The sequence below is a fragment of the Rattus rattus genome, chromosome 11 (assembly GCF_011064425.1).
Source record: "Rattus rattus isolate New Zealand chromosome 11, Rrattus_CSIRO_v1, whole genome shotgun sequence".
Classification (NCBI taxonomy): domain Eukaryota; kingdom Metazoa; phylum Chordata; class Mammalia; order Rodentia; family Muridae; genus Rattus; species Rattus rattus.
In genome coordinates this window covers 2606295-2625882 of record NC_046164.1, presented here as the reverse complement: position 1 = coordinate 2625882, position 19588 = coordinate 2606295, and the positions used below count along the sequence as shown (strand labels likewise).

Below are 19588 nucleotides of genomic sequence, written 5' to 3'. Positions count from 1 at the left end.
AGCTCAAAAGGATAAATTTTTACTTTAGCATCATTTGGGATGTCCTATCTTATCCAAATGACTTTAATTTTCTGATCACCAAACAAACAAAGCTGACAAACGTCTTTGTAATAAAAAAGTACCAATGACTTCCCTTCTGTCAGGTAAACTTAACTCACAACTTGTAAAGCAACATTTGCATGTAGAGAGGTGTGTGTTCACCTATGGTATGTTCAGGTAGGTGGGAGTGTGTGTGTGTGTGTGTGTGTGTGTGTGTGTGTGTGTGTGTGTATACACATGTGTAGAGGCCCAAGCTTGCTGTCAGAAGTCTTCATTGATTATTCACTCACTACCTTAAGTATGGAGGCAGAAACTATCTACTGTGCCCAGACCTCACAAGCACAGTTACTCTGGCTAGCCAGCTTGCTCTAAGGATGTCCTATCTCTGCCACCAGACTGCTATCATTACAGGGGGTCCGCCATGCCCTTCGAGCATTCATGTGCATTCTTGAGATCTGACCTGCAGTCCTCAGCACATGCAAGTCCCAAACCTTAACCACTGAGGCATCTCCCTAGCCTCTAAAACGTGTTTTTAAAGTTAAAAGTTCCTTTCTAGAACCCTGGGTAAGCAAGATGGATTTCTTCCTTTGTCACTAAACAGGCTTGCTTACTTGGGCCGACCAAAATAACAACTTGTATCACCTCCACAGACTATTTCTGCTTCACATGTTGAAGCTCCAATATGCTCCTGTACGGAGTAATGAGTTTTTGTGTTTCCTACTCCTAAAGGAAAAGCGTTTTGGTGCCAAAGAGCAGCAGTGAGACAGCCCGACACTATTGTCCATTTCACAGTCCATTATCAATTCATGTCAATGTCAATCCTGCCACTGCAAACTATGCATGACAGGCAGTGCAAACATGCACCTTTCTTACCGATCCAAGAAATGATACTTTCCAACTTGAGCAGATTGGTGAAAAATCTCTCAGCACAGCAGAATGCTAAAATAAAGCCTCAAATTTGGAGATGCCAGCTATAAATGTTCCTTATTATGAGACAAGTTCTCTTAAAATGTGCTCGGTTAGGCTCCATAAATATCACAAATTTTACAGAATGCTAAAAATCTTACTGCACTCTTTTGCTGAAAGGTTTGTGAAAATAGGATTATATTTACTCCTAAAAAAAAATTAAGATGGCTTTCTTCAGTCTTCACTCTAGGCTATGCTTAGTCATTCACAATTAAACGTACACTTTCATTAAAATATGTTCTCAGTGTGCTACAGAAGAACGATTCTTAAATAACACGGGGCTTGCCACAAAGCCTCCATGAGTCTTCCTTACACTAATATCCTCCTCACAATCTAAGTGATGACTCACTGTGTTAGCAAAGACGTATTTTCTTTATAGGACTACCAAATGAGCTGAGGGTTTGTCCAATGTTAATCAAGTACTCTACCACTGAGCTGTTTCTTCAACTCTTAGTTTACTTTCATTTTGAGGTAGAGTCTTGTTACGTTGCTCAGGCTGGCTTTGAACTTGAAATCCTCCGGCCTCAGCCTCCTGAGTAGCTAGAATCACAGGCCTGTGCCATCAGGCCCAATTCCATAAATAGCTCTGAAAATGAAAAATGCTTAACTATAGTAAATGGTGGAATATATATATACATATATATATATATATATATATATATATATTTAAGACAATTTCAAAGTATCTAAATAAATAGAGAAATGACTTGTTTGCTAACCAAAGATGTAAATATGATATCAGCATGCATGCTGTCATGGCTTAGTTATGGAAGGGATGAGATTTCAGAACAGTGAGTCTGAATTTTTTCTCTTTACTTCATGGCAAGGAAAGTAGAGAATCAACTTGATGGAATTTATCAAGAAGGATAAGTGATACACCACTCTTAAGCCTCAGGAATGGATGGATCTCTACACTCTAGTAAAGAGAAATGGACACAAGTTGAGGTTGAGATGTAAGGTTGACTCTTGGCAAAGCAGTTCCATTGCTCCAGGAAACCCAAGCTAAACATAAGGGCCCACACTTATTGTTATAAGAAATTTGTAAATGTTCTCTTTGTAAACCCCAGCATCTTCTAAGAGTGTTCTGGTTGGCAAAATATACCTGGTAAGACTGGGGAATCCATTGAGTCATTTGTGCTGGCAATACAATTTTGTCACACTGACAGCCACTGTAGAGCCTCGACTGCATGTTATTCTGAACAGTTCCATGAGAAGTGATCTTTGCCACTTCAAGATGATCTGTTTCCACACACATGCATGCACACCCAAATGCACATTTGATATAGACAAGCACATAAATAGATAAGAGACATATATATATATTTCATAAATAGATGAAATTTAGATGAAAGATAGATAGATGGTAAATAGCTAGATGATAGATAGATAGATGATAGAAAGATGATAGATAGATAGATAGATAGATAGATAGATAGATAGATGATAATAGATAGATAGATAGATAGATAGATAGATAGATAGATAGATAGATGATAAGTAGATAGATGATAATAGGTAGATAGGTAGGTAGGTAGGTAGGTAGATAGATAGATAGAGAGATAGATAGATAGATAGATAGATAGATAGATGGTAATAGATAGATAGATAGATAATAGATAGATAGATAGATAGATAGATAGATAGATGATAATAGATAGATAGATAGATAGATAGATAGATAGATAGATAGATAGATAGATAGATGATAGCTAGCTAGCTAGCTAGCTAGATACCATCAGCCCTAAAATTAATGCTTGAAAGCAAATTCTTGTCTTCAAGCAGGCCGGTCCTCCTGAACAGAAGCTGGCAGAAGAGTACGCTTAGACAACAGTCACACAGTGAGTCATCTGTGTTTTCACAACATGCTTCTCCCCAGCACCCATGTCTATTTGTAGGCTGACAATAAAGGCCCTAGCCAAACCATCTCTGAGCAGTCTGCCTTTAGAAGCATGGATGTGATTTTCAGTTGACTCATTGAGCTGCTTGTGTTATGGCGACTAACCTGCTGCCTTATTTGTGAAGGACGTGCTGTAATTGCCAACACTAAAGTTTGCCCAGTGCTTTGCGGAAGATGTGTTTAGGAAGGTAATTATTGGTATTATATTCCACACTAGCGCCTCATAGGGACCCAGTCAGAGGTTGCTTCCATGAGTAGCCTAAATATAAGTCTCACCAGCCTAGTGCTACCCATTTGACTCACCTTCGCTCTAACTCAAACACATAAAATTCTATCTATCTAGTACATGATAGGCACTCCATATTGCAAATAAATGAATGTCTGCCTTTGACCTAAAAAAATGACCCGGGATGTATCGTCAAACCCACAAAATATTTTGTTGTCTCAATGACAAGGCAAAAGAAGGCTCTGCTGGAGGGATAGAACATCCAGAAGGTGAGGAGCAACACACACAAAAGATACTTTACATGTCAAACCAGCTCACTCTCTAGTTATTAAGGCACACGAAAAAACTATTTGTTAATGTTCTGTTCAACAAATATGTATTAATAACCACCCGTCTTCCATCCTTCCTTCCCAGTGTCTCTACTATCCTCTGTGACTACTGCAAGCCTTCTAGGAGAAGGACTTTGCCAATGTAGCTTTTAAGGGGAAAAACCTTCTTCATATGCAAGAGAAGTGCAATATGTTTCAGTAATTTCATCCACAGAAATTTTTAAAATTCCACCACCTTATATTAAGTTTCAACAAAATTATCAATGGATATTATAAAATAATTAATAAGATAAAACAAATTATGTCCAAAAATATCCTCATGAGTCTGTATGACTTTGAGTCAGCAACTTCGTAGCCTAATAATATCCAGGAGCCCTGTTTAACAGAGTGATGCTCCAACCCTTCCATACTTCTCCTGACATATTCAGAACCAGAACAGAGCCAGGTTATTACCCAGACAACATACATCAGGGGGAAATCCCATCATATCTATTTATGTTACACAACAAAGTCTACTATCCCAAGGACTCATTCAAATAGAAACTGATTCATACAAACATTACCAAAACAAACTTGGGCAAACTTCTCCTCTTCTGGTCTTAGATGCTACATTCCAAAGCTATGTCTGGGGTGGAAATTTGATGAAGTCCTAGAGGACTTACTTGCCCAGTGTACTGGATGGCTTTAGTCAACTTGACACAATCTAAGTCATGTGAGAGGAGGAAACGTCAATTTAGAAAATGCCTCCATAATATCCAACTGTAAGCAAACCTGTAAAGCCTTTTCTTAATTAGTGACTGACGGGGAAGGGTCCATCAATGGTGGGTGGTAATCACCCCTGGGCTAGTGGTCCTGGGTTCTATGAGCAAGGCAATAGGAGCAAGCCAGCAAGAAGCACTATGCCATGGTCACTGCATCGGCTCCTGTCATCAGGTTCCTGCTTTGTTCGAGTTGCTGTCCTGTCTTCCCTTGGTGATGATCAGTAATGTGGAAGTGTAAGCCACACAAACCCTTTCCTCCGCATGTTTCTTTAGTCATATTATTTCACCCCAGCGATAGAAACCTTAACTACGATACCCAGTATGCCGAAGGCCTGGAGTTCAATCATCAGAACTCTCTCTCACTATACACACATCACACACATTGCCCCCTCTCTCAAAACCATGAAGCTAAATCTCACAAGAGTGTAAGGGTTATATTTCAAAGAAGCGTCAGAGGTACACTTAGGAAGATTACACTGCCACTGTTTCAATGAGAAGAATAGAAAAATATCCACAAACATTATTTTAAATGTTTCTGCATAAGCACACCTCTATATCTCTGAACAAAAGTTGGTTTTGTTGGTTTTGTGCTTAATCATCAGCTCCAAATCGGACAGTGCATCCCTCAAACATCATCCGACAGGTCTCTGTATTTGGTGGACAGTAATCAACACAGAAACTCACTCTGGTCAAAACACAGAGAATGAGTGCCTAGGGAGTGCTCAGCCATGAACTCTGCATCAGTACACAACCTTTCCTCAAACAGCTTGACCCTCATCTGAGATAGGAAGGAGGTCTCTCAGCCAGAGCTGGAAGAACTAGAGTGAAACGGAGTCCTCTGAGAACGAGAGGACTGCTGGACTCTTAGACCCATAGCAGCTGTGGTTACCTGCTCAATGCTTGCATGAGACCAAGCCATTCGGCAAGCTATCAAGGAGACAGGATGGCTCAAGAGCCTCCACCTGAGGACTGACTGACAGGGGTTGGCCACTGGAGTAAGAAGATTCAGTTAAGTTTAAGGAAGTGGTTAACCAGACTTCAGCAGATGGCTCACAACGCTGGGTATAAGGGAGGTACAAACTGGATTTACAAGGTTATTTTCAAAAGCTGTCATAAAGTTGGGGGTGGCAGGTGAAGAGCTGCAGTGAATCTGGGAGGAGCTGAGAGGAGGAAGGGATGCCTATGATCAAAATACAGTGTCAGCACTTTTGAAATTCTCAAGAATAAACATAATTAAAAAGCAAAGGAAAAAAGACGGTAAATACAATGATCTGATTAGGTGTTCAATGGTAAAATATTTATTTATATACCAATGCTTTTAATAAACAGAGGAAGCCCCTACAAATGCATTCTTTAAATGCCATAGATTTCTTTGATTTCCTCAGCACACGTGGCTGCACGTGCTAGCTTTATGCTGGCCTCAAGGTGTTTCCTCGATAGTTTCGTTCCCAGCTGGTTTCCTAAATGATCTACCTTAGTGAGCATTATGTTGTAACCTGGATGAGGGACTGCTGCTGTGCGTGAATCTAGGTCAGAGGTTATAACCATGTTATTACTGTTACAGTTTAGTTGTTATCCTTATCTTATGAATGAGGATATCCACATAACGGCAAAACGCATTTGGTCTCTGCCAACCGTGCCCGGGGGTGACATGGAAATCCATGTTCTTTGATCAGCATAATGACAACCAGTGGTAACATTTGAGAGTTAAAAGCTTTCATTGAGAGTTTGAATTTTCAGTGCATCCGCGGAAGTCAGGAAACGAAGCCGTGTGAGGTATACGATCACATGCGATGAAAAATGAATGGCTGGCACCTCTTTTCCTGAAGCCTCAGCTTTTAAGGGTGCCCATACTGTGAGGAAGCCCAAGCTAGTCTTGAGGAAAAGCCGTAGGGAGTGTCCCTAGAAATCCAGTCACTCAAGCCTAGGCACTACATGAGTAGAAGCCCTTAGACAACTTCCAATTCAGGTGCTGTCGAACTGTAATGTGTATGAAGGGTGAAAGAAAGAATCATTCGGCTGGGCCCAGAGCCACCACATCCACAAAGAGCAGCTTCACATAATGGACAGGCATGCTTGACCTAAAATAGGATTGGGAGCTTTTCCCTTGGTACCACAAAAGATGTTACTGTATCTTATCGTTGCATTGAGAAAGGGTTCTAGAGCATAGATGTATAACTAGAGGCAAACTAGGAATGCGACAAAAGTAATTTGGGGGAATTAGCTGCATTTGCCAAACTGAGACGCTGGCTGGCAGCGTGTGTAAATGCCTGATGGGTTGGACACTGATGGAAAGTAAGCGGAAAGACAGAGTTCAAAAGGGCTTCAACTCACGTTCAGCTCCATTCTCTGTGTATTCAGTACCGAGAACAACGCCTACTGTTTCTACTACTCAGACCAACTTTAAGTCATTTCCACATGTTCTAATTGATGGGGGAAACATATGACATCTTTTCTCCTATTAAAAAACATGGCTATTATTGATGTGAAAGGATGGCAAACACCACCTCCCCAGTAACCAACAAACTGAGGTTGTCATTCACATTATAACATTAACCCAGCCCGGCCCTTTACAGCTCAGCGAGGGCTGGTCCAGAAATAGAAGAAACAACTTCAGCTGGGATTCACTGAAGCTGAATTCTACTGGCAGGCATGCAAATCCAGTCTTGAGCAGACCACTCCAATGCTCAATACATAGATTTGCTCATCTTAGAAGAAGGGCAAAGAGTCAGGTAAGCACGCGTCCCCAAAGAGTGTGATCACCAAGTGAAACCAAATGTGGGCCCATGCCAACCAGATCCTGGAAGCTCTAAGCCCGGTGCACCACACAGGATCCAAGCAGCTGAGACGCTTTTGCCCAAATAGAATTGTAGAGCCGCATTTCCTCCCCTTCTTTTCCCCACTTGTGACTCAAGCCAGATTTCATCTAGCTATTTTTGTAATTACTAACATGCTGGAAATACAGCAGCAAGCCAGAAGCGAAGTAAAGTGCAGCATCTAGCAGAAGAAAGACAGTCACGCTGAGTAACTGAAAGGCCATCTGCTCCTCGCAGAGCTGCAGGGGTGAGAAGGACAATCTGCGATGGACTATTTGCGTCCTCTCCCAAATCAGACCCACCTGCATGTTGTCGGTGGCATCCCCGAGCAGGCCTCCGAAAGTGATGGCGTTGGTTACCGTCGCCAGATAGATGAAGAGAATTGCCGAGAGAGCCTGAATATTTAAAGCGTCATAAAAGTCGCTGGCAAAAAATGGTGCTTTCCTCTTTATGTCCTTAATTAATCCACCACAGAACCTGGGCAGGGAGAAAGCAAACATGTGATCAAGGACAAGATAAACAGCCATCTAAGTTCATCAAGATGTAATTCACTAAACCACGAACACTTTGGACTTAAAACGCTTGAGTCAATGACAAGATACTATTAAAGACAGTCTCATTTAGATGAGACAGAAAAAAAGAATTGTGGAGAAATATATCTTCTTCTTTCCCTTTTTTTTTTACAGTGACTAGAATAGGTCCAACATTTCCCAAAGATTGTCTTTAGATGAGAGCACTGAGTAGACACATTATAATTTTCTACTCTCCGAAAGCAAACCTCCGAATACATTGCATTTCATGTAAACTCCCATAAGGTGTTGCCACAATGTCGTTCCCCCTCACTCTGGGAGGGTGAGACCTGTGGGGCCCACACCCTCTGTCGTTATTCTGTGAGCTGGGGGAAACACAACACTGAACCACACAGGCTCTGAAGTTCTGACCTGTGGAGTTTACGCTAGGGAAACTGAGGACAGACAGGATGGTGAGTAAATAAAAATCATGGAAATTTTAAATGGAGGTGGTAATGACATAGTTCTAGAGAAGACACATTGAAAAAAAACCACAGATAGGCAGCCAGAGTAGGCCTCTGAGAATCTGAATTTGGGAGGGCCCAAAGGCATGAAGTGTAGAAGGCATGCAGGTGTGCGACAAGCAAAGTGCAGGCTGAACCCATGCACCAGACTACTCTTCCTGCAACTAGCCTTCTCCAAAGTGCCCCTTTCTAAATCCTGACACGAGCCTCTTCTGCACCTGCATCTGCTTCTCACACCCCACCTCTGTACCCGTGATACACACAGGAGTGTGCAGCCACTGAGTGTGGGAAGGGGAGAGATCAAAAAAGAAAGGACAGTCTGATGCAATTCAGCACATTAAATTCCATAGCTCCTATCTGGGCTGTCAGCAGAGAGTGACACAGTTTTTCCCTAGTGAAAATAGTTTATAAAGAACTGTCGCCACGCACCGCATCATGACAGCGAGGTCAGTAATGGACCGCGTATGTGCTTGTGGCCTCACAAGGTGATAGTGGACCTAAAACGATACTATCACAAAGAAGTATCGTTAGATATGACAATATTCTCCAGCACAGTTCTCTCCTTGTGTGTCGTGGTGCTATGCTGGCATAGGAAAACCTCCTTGACCGGGAGCTATGTAAAAGCATATGGTTACACACACACATAGCTCTGCTACCAGCTCGTGCATTTGCCATACCATGCCTTTTATTGTTGCTTTAGTGCATATTCTTTCTACTTATAAAAAGTGTACTGTAAAACAAAATGCCATAGTAAGCTGCCAGTGACCTCATACATGTCAACCTGCCAGTGGCCTCATACATGTCAAGCTGCCAGTGGCCTCATACATGTCAAGCTGCCAGTGGCCTCATACATGTCATCTTGTCTTTTGACTGCATTCAGAAGCCATATTGAATAAGTGACTAATGTCCTCAGATTGATGTAAGTACACTGTATGATGTTTGCATGATAACCAAAGACAGAGTTCTAGACTGTAGTCTGTCATTAATCAGTACAGAAGGTGGGGAGGGTTTTATTCTTCATTCAGTCAGAGGAAGGGAAATAATTCCTTTTGAGGAGAAACTCAAATGGGTCACCAGCAGAAGGAAATAATTTCATTTCATTCAGACTCAAATGCATATTAAAATGACATATTTTTGTTTGCTTTTAAATCTGCAATGACTTCCACATCTTCATGAAATGAGCATCCTACTAAGAATTTTACTTAACTTCACCCCCAAAATCATCTAATAATGGAGAAGAGATGACCACAATAGAAAGTTAAAGGAAGGTTCTTGGGAATCAGAATCCTCCACTGGGCAAGGAGACAGGGAAGTGACCTACAGACCACCCCTTTCCACATGTGGTACCATGAAAGCCACACGGGATACCTGGTCAATCTTCCATCTCGTTCTCACCCAACATAATCTTAGCCCTCTCTGTATCATCCTATCAGTGGCTCCATTGATCACACTGCCTGGATGTCAGTCTTCTGGGTGCTCTATGACTCTGTCCCTCACTCACCCTTCAACACTTCCTTTGAATGTTTCTTATATCTACAGGGTCCACTCTGATCACTCTGTCTAAAACTCTAATACTATTCATCAACAAAGCCCCTAATTTTCCCCTCCATTTTCCTCATAAACCCATTGGTGCATTTGTATTTACTTGCTTAAGATTCCTCCCCCATCTCTACAAAATGAGACCTATAAGGACGAATCATCCTAGACTGCTGTATTACCAGTGACAATGACTAACAGATATACTATAAATATTTATTGGCTGACCAATGGAACAAACCAGCAAATAAAACACTGAAAGTGAATTGAGAACAAGGAAGGGAAATTTAGATCTAAGGAAAACCTTATCATGAATGGCAAAAGGTTCCTGCAGTTACCGGCCAGTTCTCTGTAGTTCTTCACAGTCACCGTGGCCTCCTCCTCCGTGGCCTCCATCATGAGGTGTGTCCCCATTCATCTGAACGTTCTCTCCACCTGAGTACATATTCTTCCTAAGCAAAGACAACGGGGTGCGAGCAGACATTAGTTTATTGTGCTTGTTGGCTTTCATGGCTGGGGTATGCTTCTAAAGACAGAGAATGAAGGCTTTCTCAGAAGACAACCATGATTTCTTATTTTTTGCTAACAGATAACCCTTAAAGTGTTCTGTCTCGCAATCAGACCGAAGCTGGGTCAACAAAGAGTTTAACTTCTTGCACACTTACAGGAATGAAACTGTTCCACCTGGGGGAATAGCAGATTTTTCAGGAAATGGTCTCTCCTCAACTACTCTACTAAACGTTTTAACCTGCTTATCCTAAAGGGCTCTTCTTGAGTAAAGTGATCTTTCCACAGACACTGGCAGACCGTCCCCTAAGCATCCCCAAAGAACCCCAGTGACACTTTCTCACATGATGTGCTAAGGGCAATTGTTAAAGGACATCAAAGCACACAACACCTATTTTACAGTGCCAAGTAAATGCAAAGCCAAGGCACGCCAGCAACTCATCTGAGGCAAAATATCCACGGGGACCAAGGACTGTCACAACATAACCTGGCCCTACTTCTTTTCTGAAATGCAACCTCCTCATGGACTTGATGTTCCCTGAACACTGCCAAGTGGAGAGCAACTTACCTTTTGTCAGATGATGGGAGGCTCTTTGGAGGCTCTATTCTGATTGCCGGGTCCCATTCCCCAGGTGGAAGGACAATGACTTCATCTAAGAACTCGTCAATGCCAGCAATCAGGTCGTGTCTATCTTTCGCTTTGTAAGCGATATCGTGGAACACCTGAAGAGCAAGAGAAGTGCTGATCCAACGAGCAACTTTCGGTGTGCCTCACAACACATCACAGCTGAGGAACACACCCACGGTTCGCTCTGACACTCCTATATCTGCTCCCATCTTCCTCCCTATTCAGTGTATTGAGGGGGTACAGGTTATGATCTCAGCATCTAAGTAGAGGTTTGAAGAGATGGAATTTCAATGGTGGCTTTCCATTCAAACTCTCACCGTTGCTGTGAGAGCCTGCTGAATATGTTTTCAAGGTCTCTACTGAAAACCAGTCTCAGAATTAAATATTACTATGAGAATAAGTTTACACGGACTGTTAAAGTTGGGATAAGGAGAGCACACACACACACACACACACACACACACACACACACACACACACACACACACACACTGTAGTCCTCTAACAATGGGAGCTATTCAAAAACAAAGAAGAAAGCCTGAGATATATTGGCAGAAAGGACAGGGGTTGAAGAAAGGGCTCACATGCCTCCATTTTAGCGAGGTAATTCACCAAGCAGACAGGGGTTTAAATGAGAAATGTCTTGTGCATTTGAGCACATGGTCTCCAGTTGGTGGCACTGATTAGAGAAGTAGGTGTAGCCTTCCAAGAGGGAGTATATCACAGGACGCAGGCTTTGCGCTTAAAGTCCCACTATACATTTTAGTTTATTCCCTCTACTTTGAGCTTGAGTTTGATGATATAAAAACTTAGCTCCCTGTATCTACAGCCATGCCTGCCACCTGCCGCCATGCCCCCTCCCCACTCTGGTGCTGATAGACTCTTATCCCTTTGGAGTTATAAACCTAAATGAATGCTTTCATTTTTCTATACGTTGCCTTAGTCATGGTGTTTTAACACACAACAGAAAGGCAACTAATACAGAGAGCAAAAATGCCATGTCTTATACACATCAAGGAGGGGTTTCAGAACGCCATACAATCCTTGTCTTTGGTGTCCCATTCTTCTGAGCTGAGCTGAACGACTTCCCAGAGTCAAGCCTTTTATCTTTATAAGTGAATTTCTTTTTATCATCCAGAAGAGAATGTGGCCCCTGTTCAGCACCCTTAACCTATGCTAAGTCTGTCTACTATATCTGTTCTCCTAGAAGGTCATTTTTAGGTGTTATCAGGCAAATAACACTGGTTTGGGGGTTCTGGGTTTGAGGAAGAGGCAATACCCAGGACGAGTACGTCCTCTGCAACACACATGCTATCTTTTTGCTAATTTTCTCTGGCAGATAGAGTCAGCAATGCATCTTCCCAGCAAACCTTGGTGGGAAAAATTGGCACTGTCAACCAATGAGATGTAAGCAAAGTAAACCTGCAAAATACCCACTGGAAGAGGTCCTCATGGATATCAAAGGACCACTCTGCCTACATCACAGGTGCTCTAAAGCATCCCTACCTTTTACTAGGAAAGAACTGTAAGAGAAAATAAAACTATCAACACACAAAATTAAACAAATGAAATAAATGTCCCCTCACGTGGGATGGCAGAGCTGTCTTTTATTCCACAGGGGAGAGAGCCTTCAGCTCTACACGTGACAAGGAAGACTGACAGATGAAGCTGGGGTACAAACTGCACTTTGGGAAACAAGAAGCACAAAGCCGAGAGAGCACAAGCTGATATCGCTATACTCCAGGGGCAGGGCTTCTACCTCAGACTAATAACTAAATATGCTTATTAATACTAAAGCTACCATAGGTGTATGTGAGATGCCTACTCTAAAGCACTGGTTAGAAACAGTACGTAGTGCACCACAGAGGTACACTGTGCCTCCCCACAAAATACAGCCACAGAAGCAAATGCATTCCCATACCTTTAAAAAAATGTAGCATCTATTTTCTTAGGCATTGTTTGATAAAAGTCATCATTTCTCAAATCATCATTGAACATATGAGTTCAGAGAGGTGATGAAAGAGATAAAGTTAATGGAATGACCGTGAACTTCTCCCATAATATTTAAACATCAGTTTTTAACAACCAAAGATACGTAAGGATCATATCAAGGTAACTGCATACAGGTCATTTCAGACAGTGACAATCTGTTGGTATTGAGAATACTCAAAATCCTGTATTCGTTATTTTTTGCAACATATAATTAATTGTTGTGAATCGTCATTGTATCAGACAATTCCAAAGTGTATAACGGAATTAAAACTTCACACCGTAATCTATAAATAGGAAAACTATATGTGATTCATTTATTTCAATTTTTAAGAAATTTAGAATAGTTTATAGATACTTTTGCTTAGGAAAAAGGGGAAATGCATTTATTCCTATATGTTTTTAGAATCTAACACAAAAACAAAACACATGGCTTACTTTTAGGAAGCTGTCCTACCTAAGAAAGCTCATTTGCCACAAATAACTGTATGTCATTCTGTGAAGAACCTCATAACCACAAAAGTCTAACTAAAGAACCCGTGATGGACAATCCACAGTTTACATCAACAGGAATAGTCACATATCCCTTTACCCGACTCCCCTACCTCATCAGACATCAAGGTGGCAATGGCTCTTCCAATCTCATGGTAGGACTTGGCTTTCCCCTTTGGACCTAAGAGAATGAACAAGAACCTAGGGAAGAAAGAGAGAAGAAAAGGTTATAACGCACATTTCGTCACACTGAGAAATCATTATCCTAATTCATCACCGTGGCTCTAGAGACTCTTTATTGTTTGTGCACGAATGTGTGCATTCACGTGTGTACCTGTGGAGGTCACAGGTCAGATGTCTTCCTGAATACCACTTCCCTTCCATTTTGTGATGGACTTTTCACATATTATCTGGAACTCACAGATGTAGCCAGACCAGCAAACCCCAGGAATCTTCCTGCTTTTGCCTGTTTAGTGCTGGTATTACAAGCACACACGGCTGCACCTAGTTTATTACGTGGGTGCTGGAGATGTGAACTTAGACCCTCACATGTGTGAGACAGCTGGTCTGAGTGTTCTATGCAGCCCCTAGACCTTACCTTTAACCCAAAGAAAGATGCACCTCTAAGGTATAAACTAGGACACTCCTTCACACCACCACGAGGTTTAACTAAAGGAGAACCCTGAGAACCTTCTTCCTTGAGCAGGAGAAGAGTTTCTTGTCCTTTCCACAGAGCGCTGATCTCTCTGTGTTAAACTTTTCTTTGTCTTCACTTCTGCTAACTTTGGGATCTGCGGTGCAAGTGTATGAACGACATTAACTGCAGAGACTTAGTGCACTTTCTGATTTCTCTGACTTCCCTGTACCCAGTATGAGCAGTGACAACTGCTCTTCTCCATATTCTTGGGAAATGGTGCTGCTATTCAGGGGAGTGGGATTCAGCGAAACCAAACCTTCACAGGTGACGGGCACACTGATAGAAAGGCGAGAGAAATATATAAGAGATGTTAAAAATTAAATAAATAAAGTACCATTCGCAGACGGTGAAAAGCCCTTGTGGGTACCCTCGTATTCTTTCCCTAATTTATTTTCTTGATAATAGAAAGGCATTGCTTCGGAGCAAATGTGTCCTGATATAAGCAATGACAAGCCTGTCGTTTTGGAAGCAATGCATCTCTCCCCACGAAGGCGAAGACGTGTGTCGCCACTGAGGAAGGCGGAGCCTGATCAGTAAGTAAGAAAGATGTACAGAAGGTGACACCGGGTAAAGGCCTGCCTCACCGTTGCTCATGCATTACCTAACAGGGAGAAGATAAAGACAACACATACGACGGCATCATACGCTTGCACGGCTTCAGAAAACCTGGAAGCAACCCGTCGCCTTATTCGAGTTCCCACACAACCTTCTGCAAAGCAGAGCTCATCCCGTTTAAGGGCAAGGAATCTGGGGGTGGAGAAGATGGTAGGTGAGCCCAAGGCTTATGTCTAGCAAAGCACAGGGCTGAGCACAGAGCTCAGTGACAAAACATGAGGCTGCTATGAGTGATGCTCGGGCTTCACCAACAGGGTCAATACAACAACACAACCGGAATGACCGAAGGTGGGTCCACCGGCACCTTAGATTCCACTGCTCCCTTACCGACTGCGGGGTGTCACCTGTCCTTCTGATACACCGGGGCTGTGATTCACAGACAAACCCAATCCCGCAGTCATTTTCCCACATGGCTCTTGGGAAAAGAATTGTGGAATCTTATGTAGCCGGGGACAAGAAAGAGGAGACAAGAACTGATGGCACCAGGAACCATTTAGTAGTTTACTTCACTGAATATTTAACTCCCTAACTCACTTTAAAAAGAAAAGGACTGACATCAAATGCTCCATAAGTGAATGTCACCATCTACCCCAAAAATGGTCCTAGCATTTTTTCTTCATTTGTAAAATTCACTCCAAAGATCTCTTTAAAAAAGAAACAGAAATTAAAAGTATAACCATTCTCCTTAAAAGTTCCAATATTCAGATCTTGTTATCAGAATAACCATAAAACCACCCCATGCTTATCTGCCTGTCCTAGAGCAGAGGCGAGGAAGGCTCGCTGTCTAGGGGTGCCCCGTGAAGGACACAGCAAAGGCAACTGGAGACTCTGAAAGGCTGTCCGAGACGAGACTGAAAGTGGTCACTATCAGAGCCGCACTTTTCGTTCTTCCAACACTTCCACTGATGCTTGCTACAGCAATAAGCCACCCTGGGCGACAACACAAAGTCCTTCTTGGCAGCAAAGGGTTTGTTGGTGGTGGTGGTGGTTTCTAAAGGGAGTGCTCACTAATCTTAGCACAATGCATGCACAGATATTTAGCCACTGAGGTGAAGTTGCATTCAGAAAAGTTAGTACTGGTTACATTTACCAGTTCTGCTAGCCTGTCTATTGAGGGTCGTGCACAGCAGAAATGGCAGTTTTAGGGAAAACAGACAGATTGTGGGTATCACAGAAGAAAAATGTCTTGACACTGGCTCCTTTGTTTAGTATATCTGTACTGGACTTCTCCTGTCTGGCCCTTTTTATTGTTTTTATGTATCTAAATAGTAACTTTTCAAATAATACACAATCATCACCAACACTTGCCTGGGCCACTTTGTGCATCCCCCATCTCTCTCCAGTATGGCCGTGAGCTTCTAAAGACTCACTCTGGAAACTGATCTGTAGATTCACTCTCAGATTGGACACAAGGTAACAGAACCTAATTGAATAGTGGGTTCTCTGTGAGGAAACACTCTTGATCAGTAACAGTCCTCAAACGTAAAACTAGTCAGGGAGGAGGTAACTGTGGAACCACTTTGGACAGAGTAACGGAGTTACTACCAAGTTAACACAAGGGCAAACGTTTTCTATAAAACGTTTACTGTTTGGTCTTTGCCCCATAATACCAAAGGAAAGAAGTAATAGGTTAGTGTGGTGATAGCTACAACATGTACTAAAACAGTAAGTCAGAGTGCAAGAATTATATTGGCCCAATAACCCGGATGGAAACGGATCTGGGTTAAAATAAAAAATCTCTTCACTAGGAAATGTCATCAGGTGCCAAGTAGAAATAACAGGATGACCGAGTTGTAAAGGGTTTTGTATTACCTCGGTTAGAAACAGGCCGGAGATCTACTCCCAAAGTATCGTAGGAAGAACTCTGGGCGTAAGTGTACATCGGGGTCTCACTGTAAGCTAAGAGTTTCAACGGGAGGATCAGAAAGCTGGAGCAGCTTCTAATGCACGGCACTGTTGCCATGGATATGAGGAGAGGGGAGACCTGAGAAAGCTGGGAACAACCCTGAAAGCAGAACCCTCTCTGCCTAATGCCCACCCCGTGCCCTTTCACCCCCAGAGAAGCAAAAGCTGCTACAACGTTTACAGCTGTGGTACATCCTGCCAAGCTCAGCTTTCGTAATGTACTGAAAACTCCCTTCATGATGCAAGCTGGGTTTTGTCGATGGACAGAACCAGAAGTTTTCACCAGAAGCCTTTCTCTTTATTAACGAGTCACTAGTGAGCATTGCATTTGTGTGGCTGGACGTGAACACATGTTGACAGCTCAGGAGGAAGAACATGAGCTCATGTTACTGGGTTTGTTCTACTCACGCACAACTACAGACGTCAGCATTGGAATTTATAATGGTTCCAGTTGTCTCTGGAGTCCTCAGGAGGCCCCTTCCTAATTTTGCAAAGTTTTGCAAGTAACTAATTATGCCGGCAGGGGATGCCTCTGGCATACTTCACAACAACAACAACAAAAAAAAACATCAGCTGATTCGTGTCCAGAACTAGGGGCCTATACTCGCATTCTCAAGATTATTAGAGGCAGAACAAGTATGGAATCAGAAAAGGAGTCAGCCTTCCTAAAGCACTTAGTCTTTTTAGAAAGGATGCATTCCCCCTTCCTCATCAGACAACGACTATCTCCTCTATAAACCCAGCAGGTACCCATCCCTTACCCCCTTCTCTGAAGCAGCAGTGAATCAAGCAACCCATTATGCAGCTTTGGCAGATGTAGCTAAGGTGCAGCTTCACGAAGACCACACACCATCACTACCACCATGCACAACAGTAAAGCACACAGAGAGTCCATAGCAGGGATGTTATCTCAACCCCTCTAAAACATTATAATGCTTTTACATGATTAAGTACAAACTACTTCTCATAGGCAAGTGATTATAACATGCAGTATGTATTAACTTATAAAATGCTAAAGAGAAATACTGCACTACTTAAGAATCTAAAGCTCATTGACTGGCCTTTTATCTTAGACCATGATCCAAAGGAGACAAAACTGGTTTACTCTTGCTATTGCTTGGTACCCTCCCAAAGTGGACTATCCTAACCTCTCTAAGTTGCCCCTAAACTTTGGCTATAGAGTCAGAAATGCGACGTGACATTCTACTACTAGCTAATAGCAAATCTTCCCATTTATCGTGTGTGTGTGTGTGTGTGTGTGTGTGTGTGTGTGTATGTGTGTGTGTGTATGTGTGTGTGTGTGTGTATGTGTGTGTGTGTGTGTGTGTATGTGTGTGTTTGTATGTATGTGTGTGTTTGTATGTGTGTGTTTGTGTGTATGTGTGTGTGAGACCGTATATAAAGTGATATCAAGAAAAGTGCCTGCAAAATATTAAAAACACCGTAAACACATTCCACCAAGTCACCAGACATCAAAGAGTAGTGTGTTTGCTTTGACATGAAAAGCCAGCGTCACCCCTGCACAGACACCTACCTACCCAGTGACCGACAGCCACAGCACTGCACGAAGAGGCTGCCATAGACCACAAGAAGTGAAGTAAACAAGGAATTCTGAGAGCTGAGCCAGGAAGGAGAGCAGAGGGCCAAACACTTGAGAAGGCCCACCATAGGAAAGACAGTAAAACTGTTTCCCAGGAAGAGTGGTATTAGCATTCACAGCATAATCCTCCTCTATATCTAAGGGGAAACATGACTATGAGAAGACGTTGTGATAAAAGACTTTACAAGTATACCTGCAGAGCAACGGAGCAGTGTACAAGTCAAAGCCCAACACGGGGTACAGACTGGGTCGTTCACAGGAACTACAGACAGGGTACAGACAGTGACTATACATTCCTTGTGGGATTTCCATTATTGGATTTCATAGGACGCAGCCATTGTAAATACATATATGCATACACACACACACAGAGAGAGAGAGAGAGAGAGAGAGAGAGAGAGAGAGAGAGAGAGAGAACGCTAAGGAGCCTCTCCACTAGTGATTACAGTTTACCCTGATCGAGAAGACAGCAAACAGATAAAGTATTTCCTGGAACAATATTAATATCTGAGGGTGTATCGTTCAGATTACAGCTCTGAAATCGTTTTATGATATTGAATTACACCTCTTCACTTCTCTAAAATAAATGGCTTCGCTCCTCTCTCCCTTCAGATGATGCCATTTTTCAACTCTAAATTAATACTTCCCTCTGGTGCCGAAGAAAATGAAGAAAAGAATGGGCCAGACAGGAAGGGGGTGGTAAGAAAGGCACACAAATGGTCATGGGTTCCGGCTTCCTGGATGTGGATCACTGTTTAAACAAAGGCCCTTAAAATATTTTTTATTTGTAGCTTCCAAAGGAAAAAAAATGGTAATAAAAAATGCAAGAGCAATCTTCTTTAACACTTCTCGGCATGTTTTCTCTTTCAAGCCCTAGTAAAGTTAGTGCAAAGACATAAATAAAGCCACTGGGGCACCGAGCTGGACTCCAGCCATCCTGAGTCAGCGGCTTGCTAAGGTGATTGCTCAGACAGAACTGCAAGCCTCCGCCGGAATGTTACAGAAAACACCAATCACAATTAGCCCATTAATGGCACAGCTGTGGCTACCTCTTCGCCAATGCTGCATGCCCGGTGTCTGCCCCAGGTATTTAAAAATCATGGGTGGGAGGACGTCTTCGTGAGCAAGAAGACTGGCTGAACTGAAAAGAGCTTCGGGACATTTGCTTCTCATTTCCTCCCTAAGCCAGCTCAGGACAAACCTTGAACCTGTCATCACCGTTGGTTAACCATGCTCAGATCCTCTGAGTCCAGTGAGAGGGATCTACAGCCCTTCCTGTTCACGTGTAGAAACTACCAAGAAAAAAAGAGTCACCTAACTCTACCCTGGGTCCCACGGCAAGCACATTCGTCCCCCAAATCAGGTAGTAATTTCCTGATGTCAATCTGAGGCTACAAACTCCTCTGTGGCCTCATCCTCAGCACAAGTCTAAGTGAGGTTTTAGCATCTCTTCAGCTAGTCTTGTGCCTAAGTCAAGCGTGCAAACCACTAAGTACAGCTTCAGAGATAGCTGGCAGGGAGGCTTCTAGAATGACTTCTAGGGTAAGAACAG

General features: G+C 42.6%; 1 protein-coding gene across 1 annotated transcript in view; it reads right to left on the bottom strand.

Annotated features, from left to right (window-relative positions):
• Window positions 1-19588, bottom strand: part of Slc4a4 (solute carrier family 4 member 4) — a 331652-nt gene that overhangs the window by 90035 nt on the left and 222029 nt on the right. Inside the window, exons 10-13 of the mRNA XM_032916131.1 lie at window positions 13333-13420; window positions 10679-10833; window positions 9942-10055; window positions 7337-7511 (exon numbers count right to left, since the gene is read on the bottom strand). Of these exons, the coding sequence (XP_032772022.1) occupies window positions 7337-7511; window positions 9942-10055; window positions 10679-10833; window positions 13333-13420 (532 nt within the window). The remainder of the gene's footprint in view (window positions 1-7336; window positions 7512-9941; window positions 10056-10678; window positions 10834-13332; window positions 13421-19588) is intronic.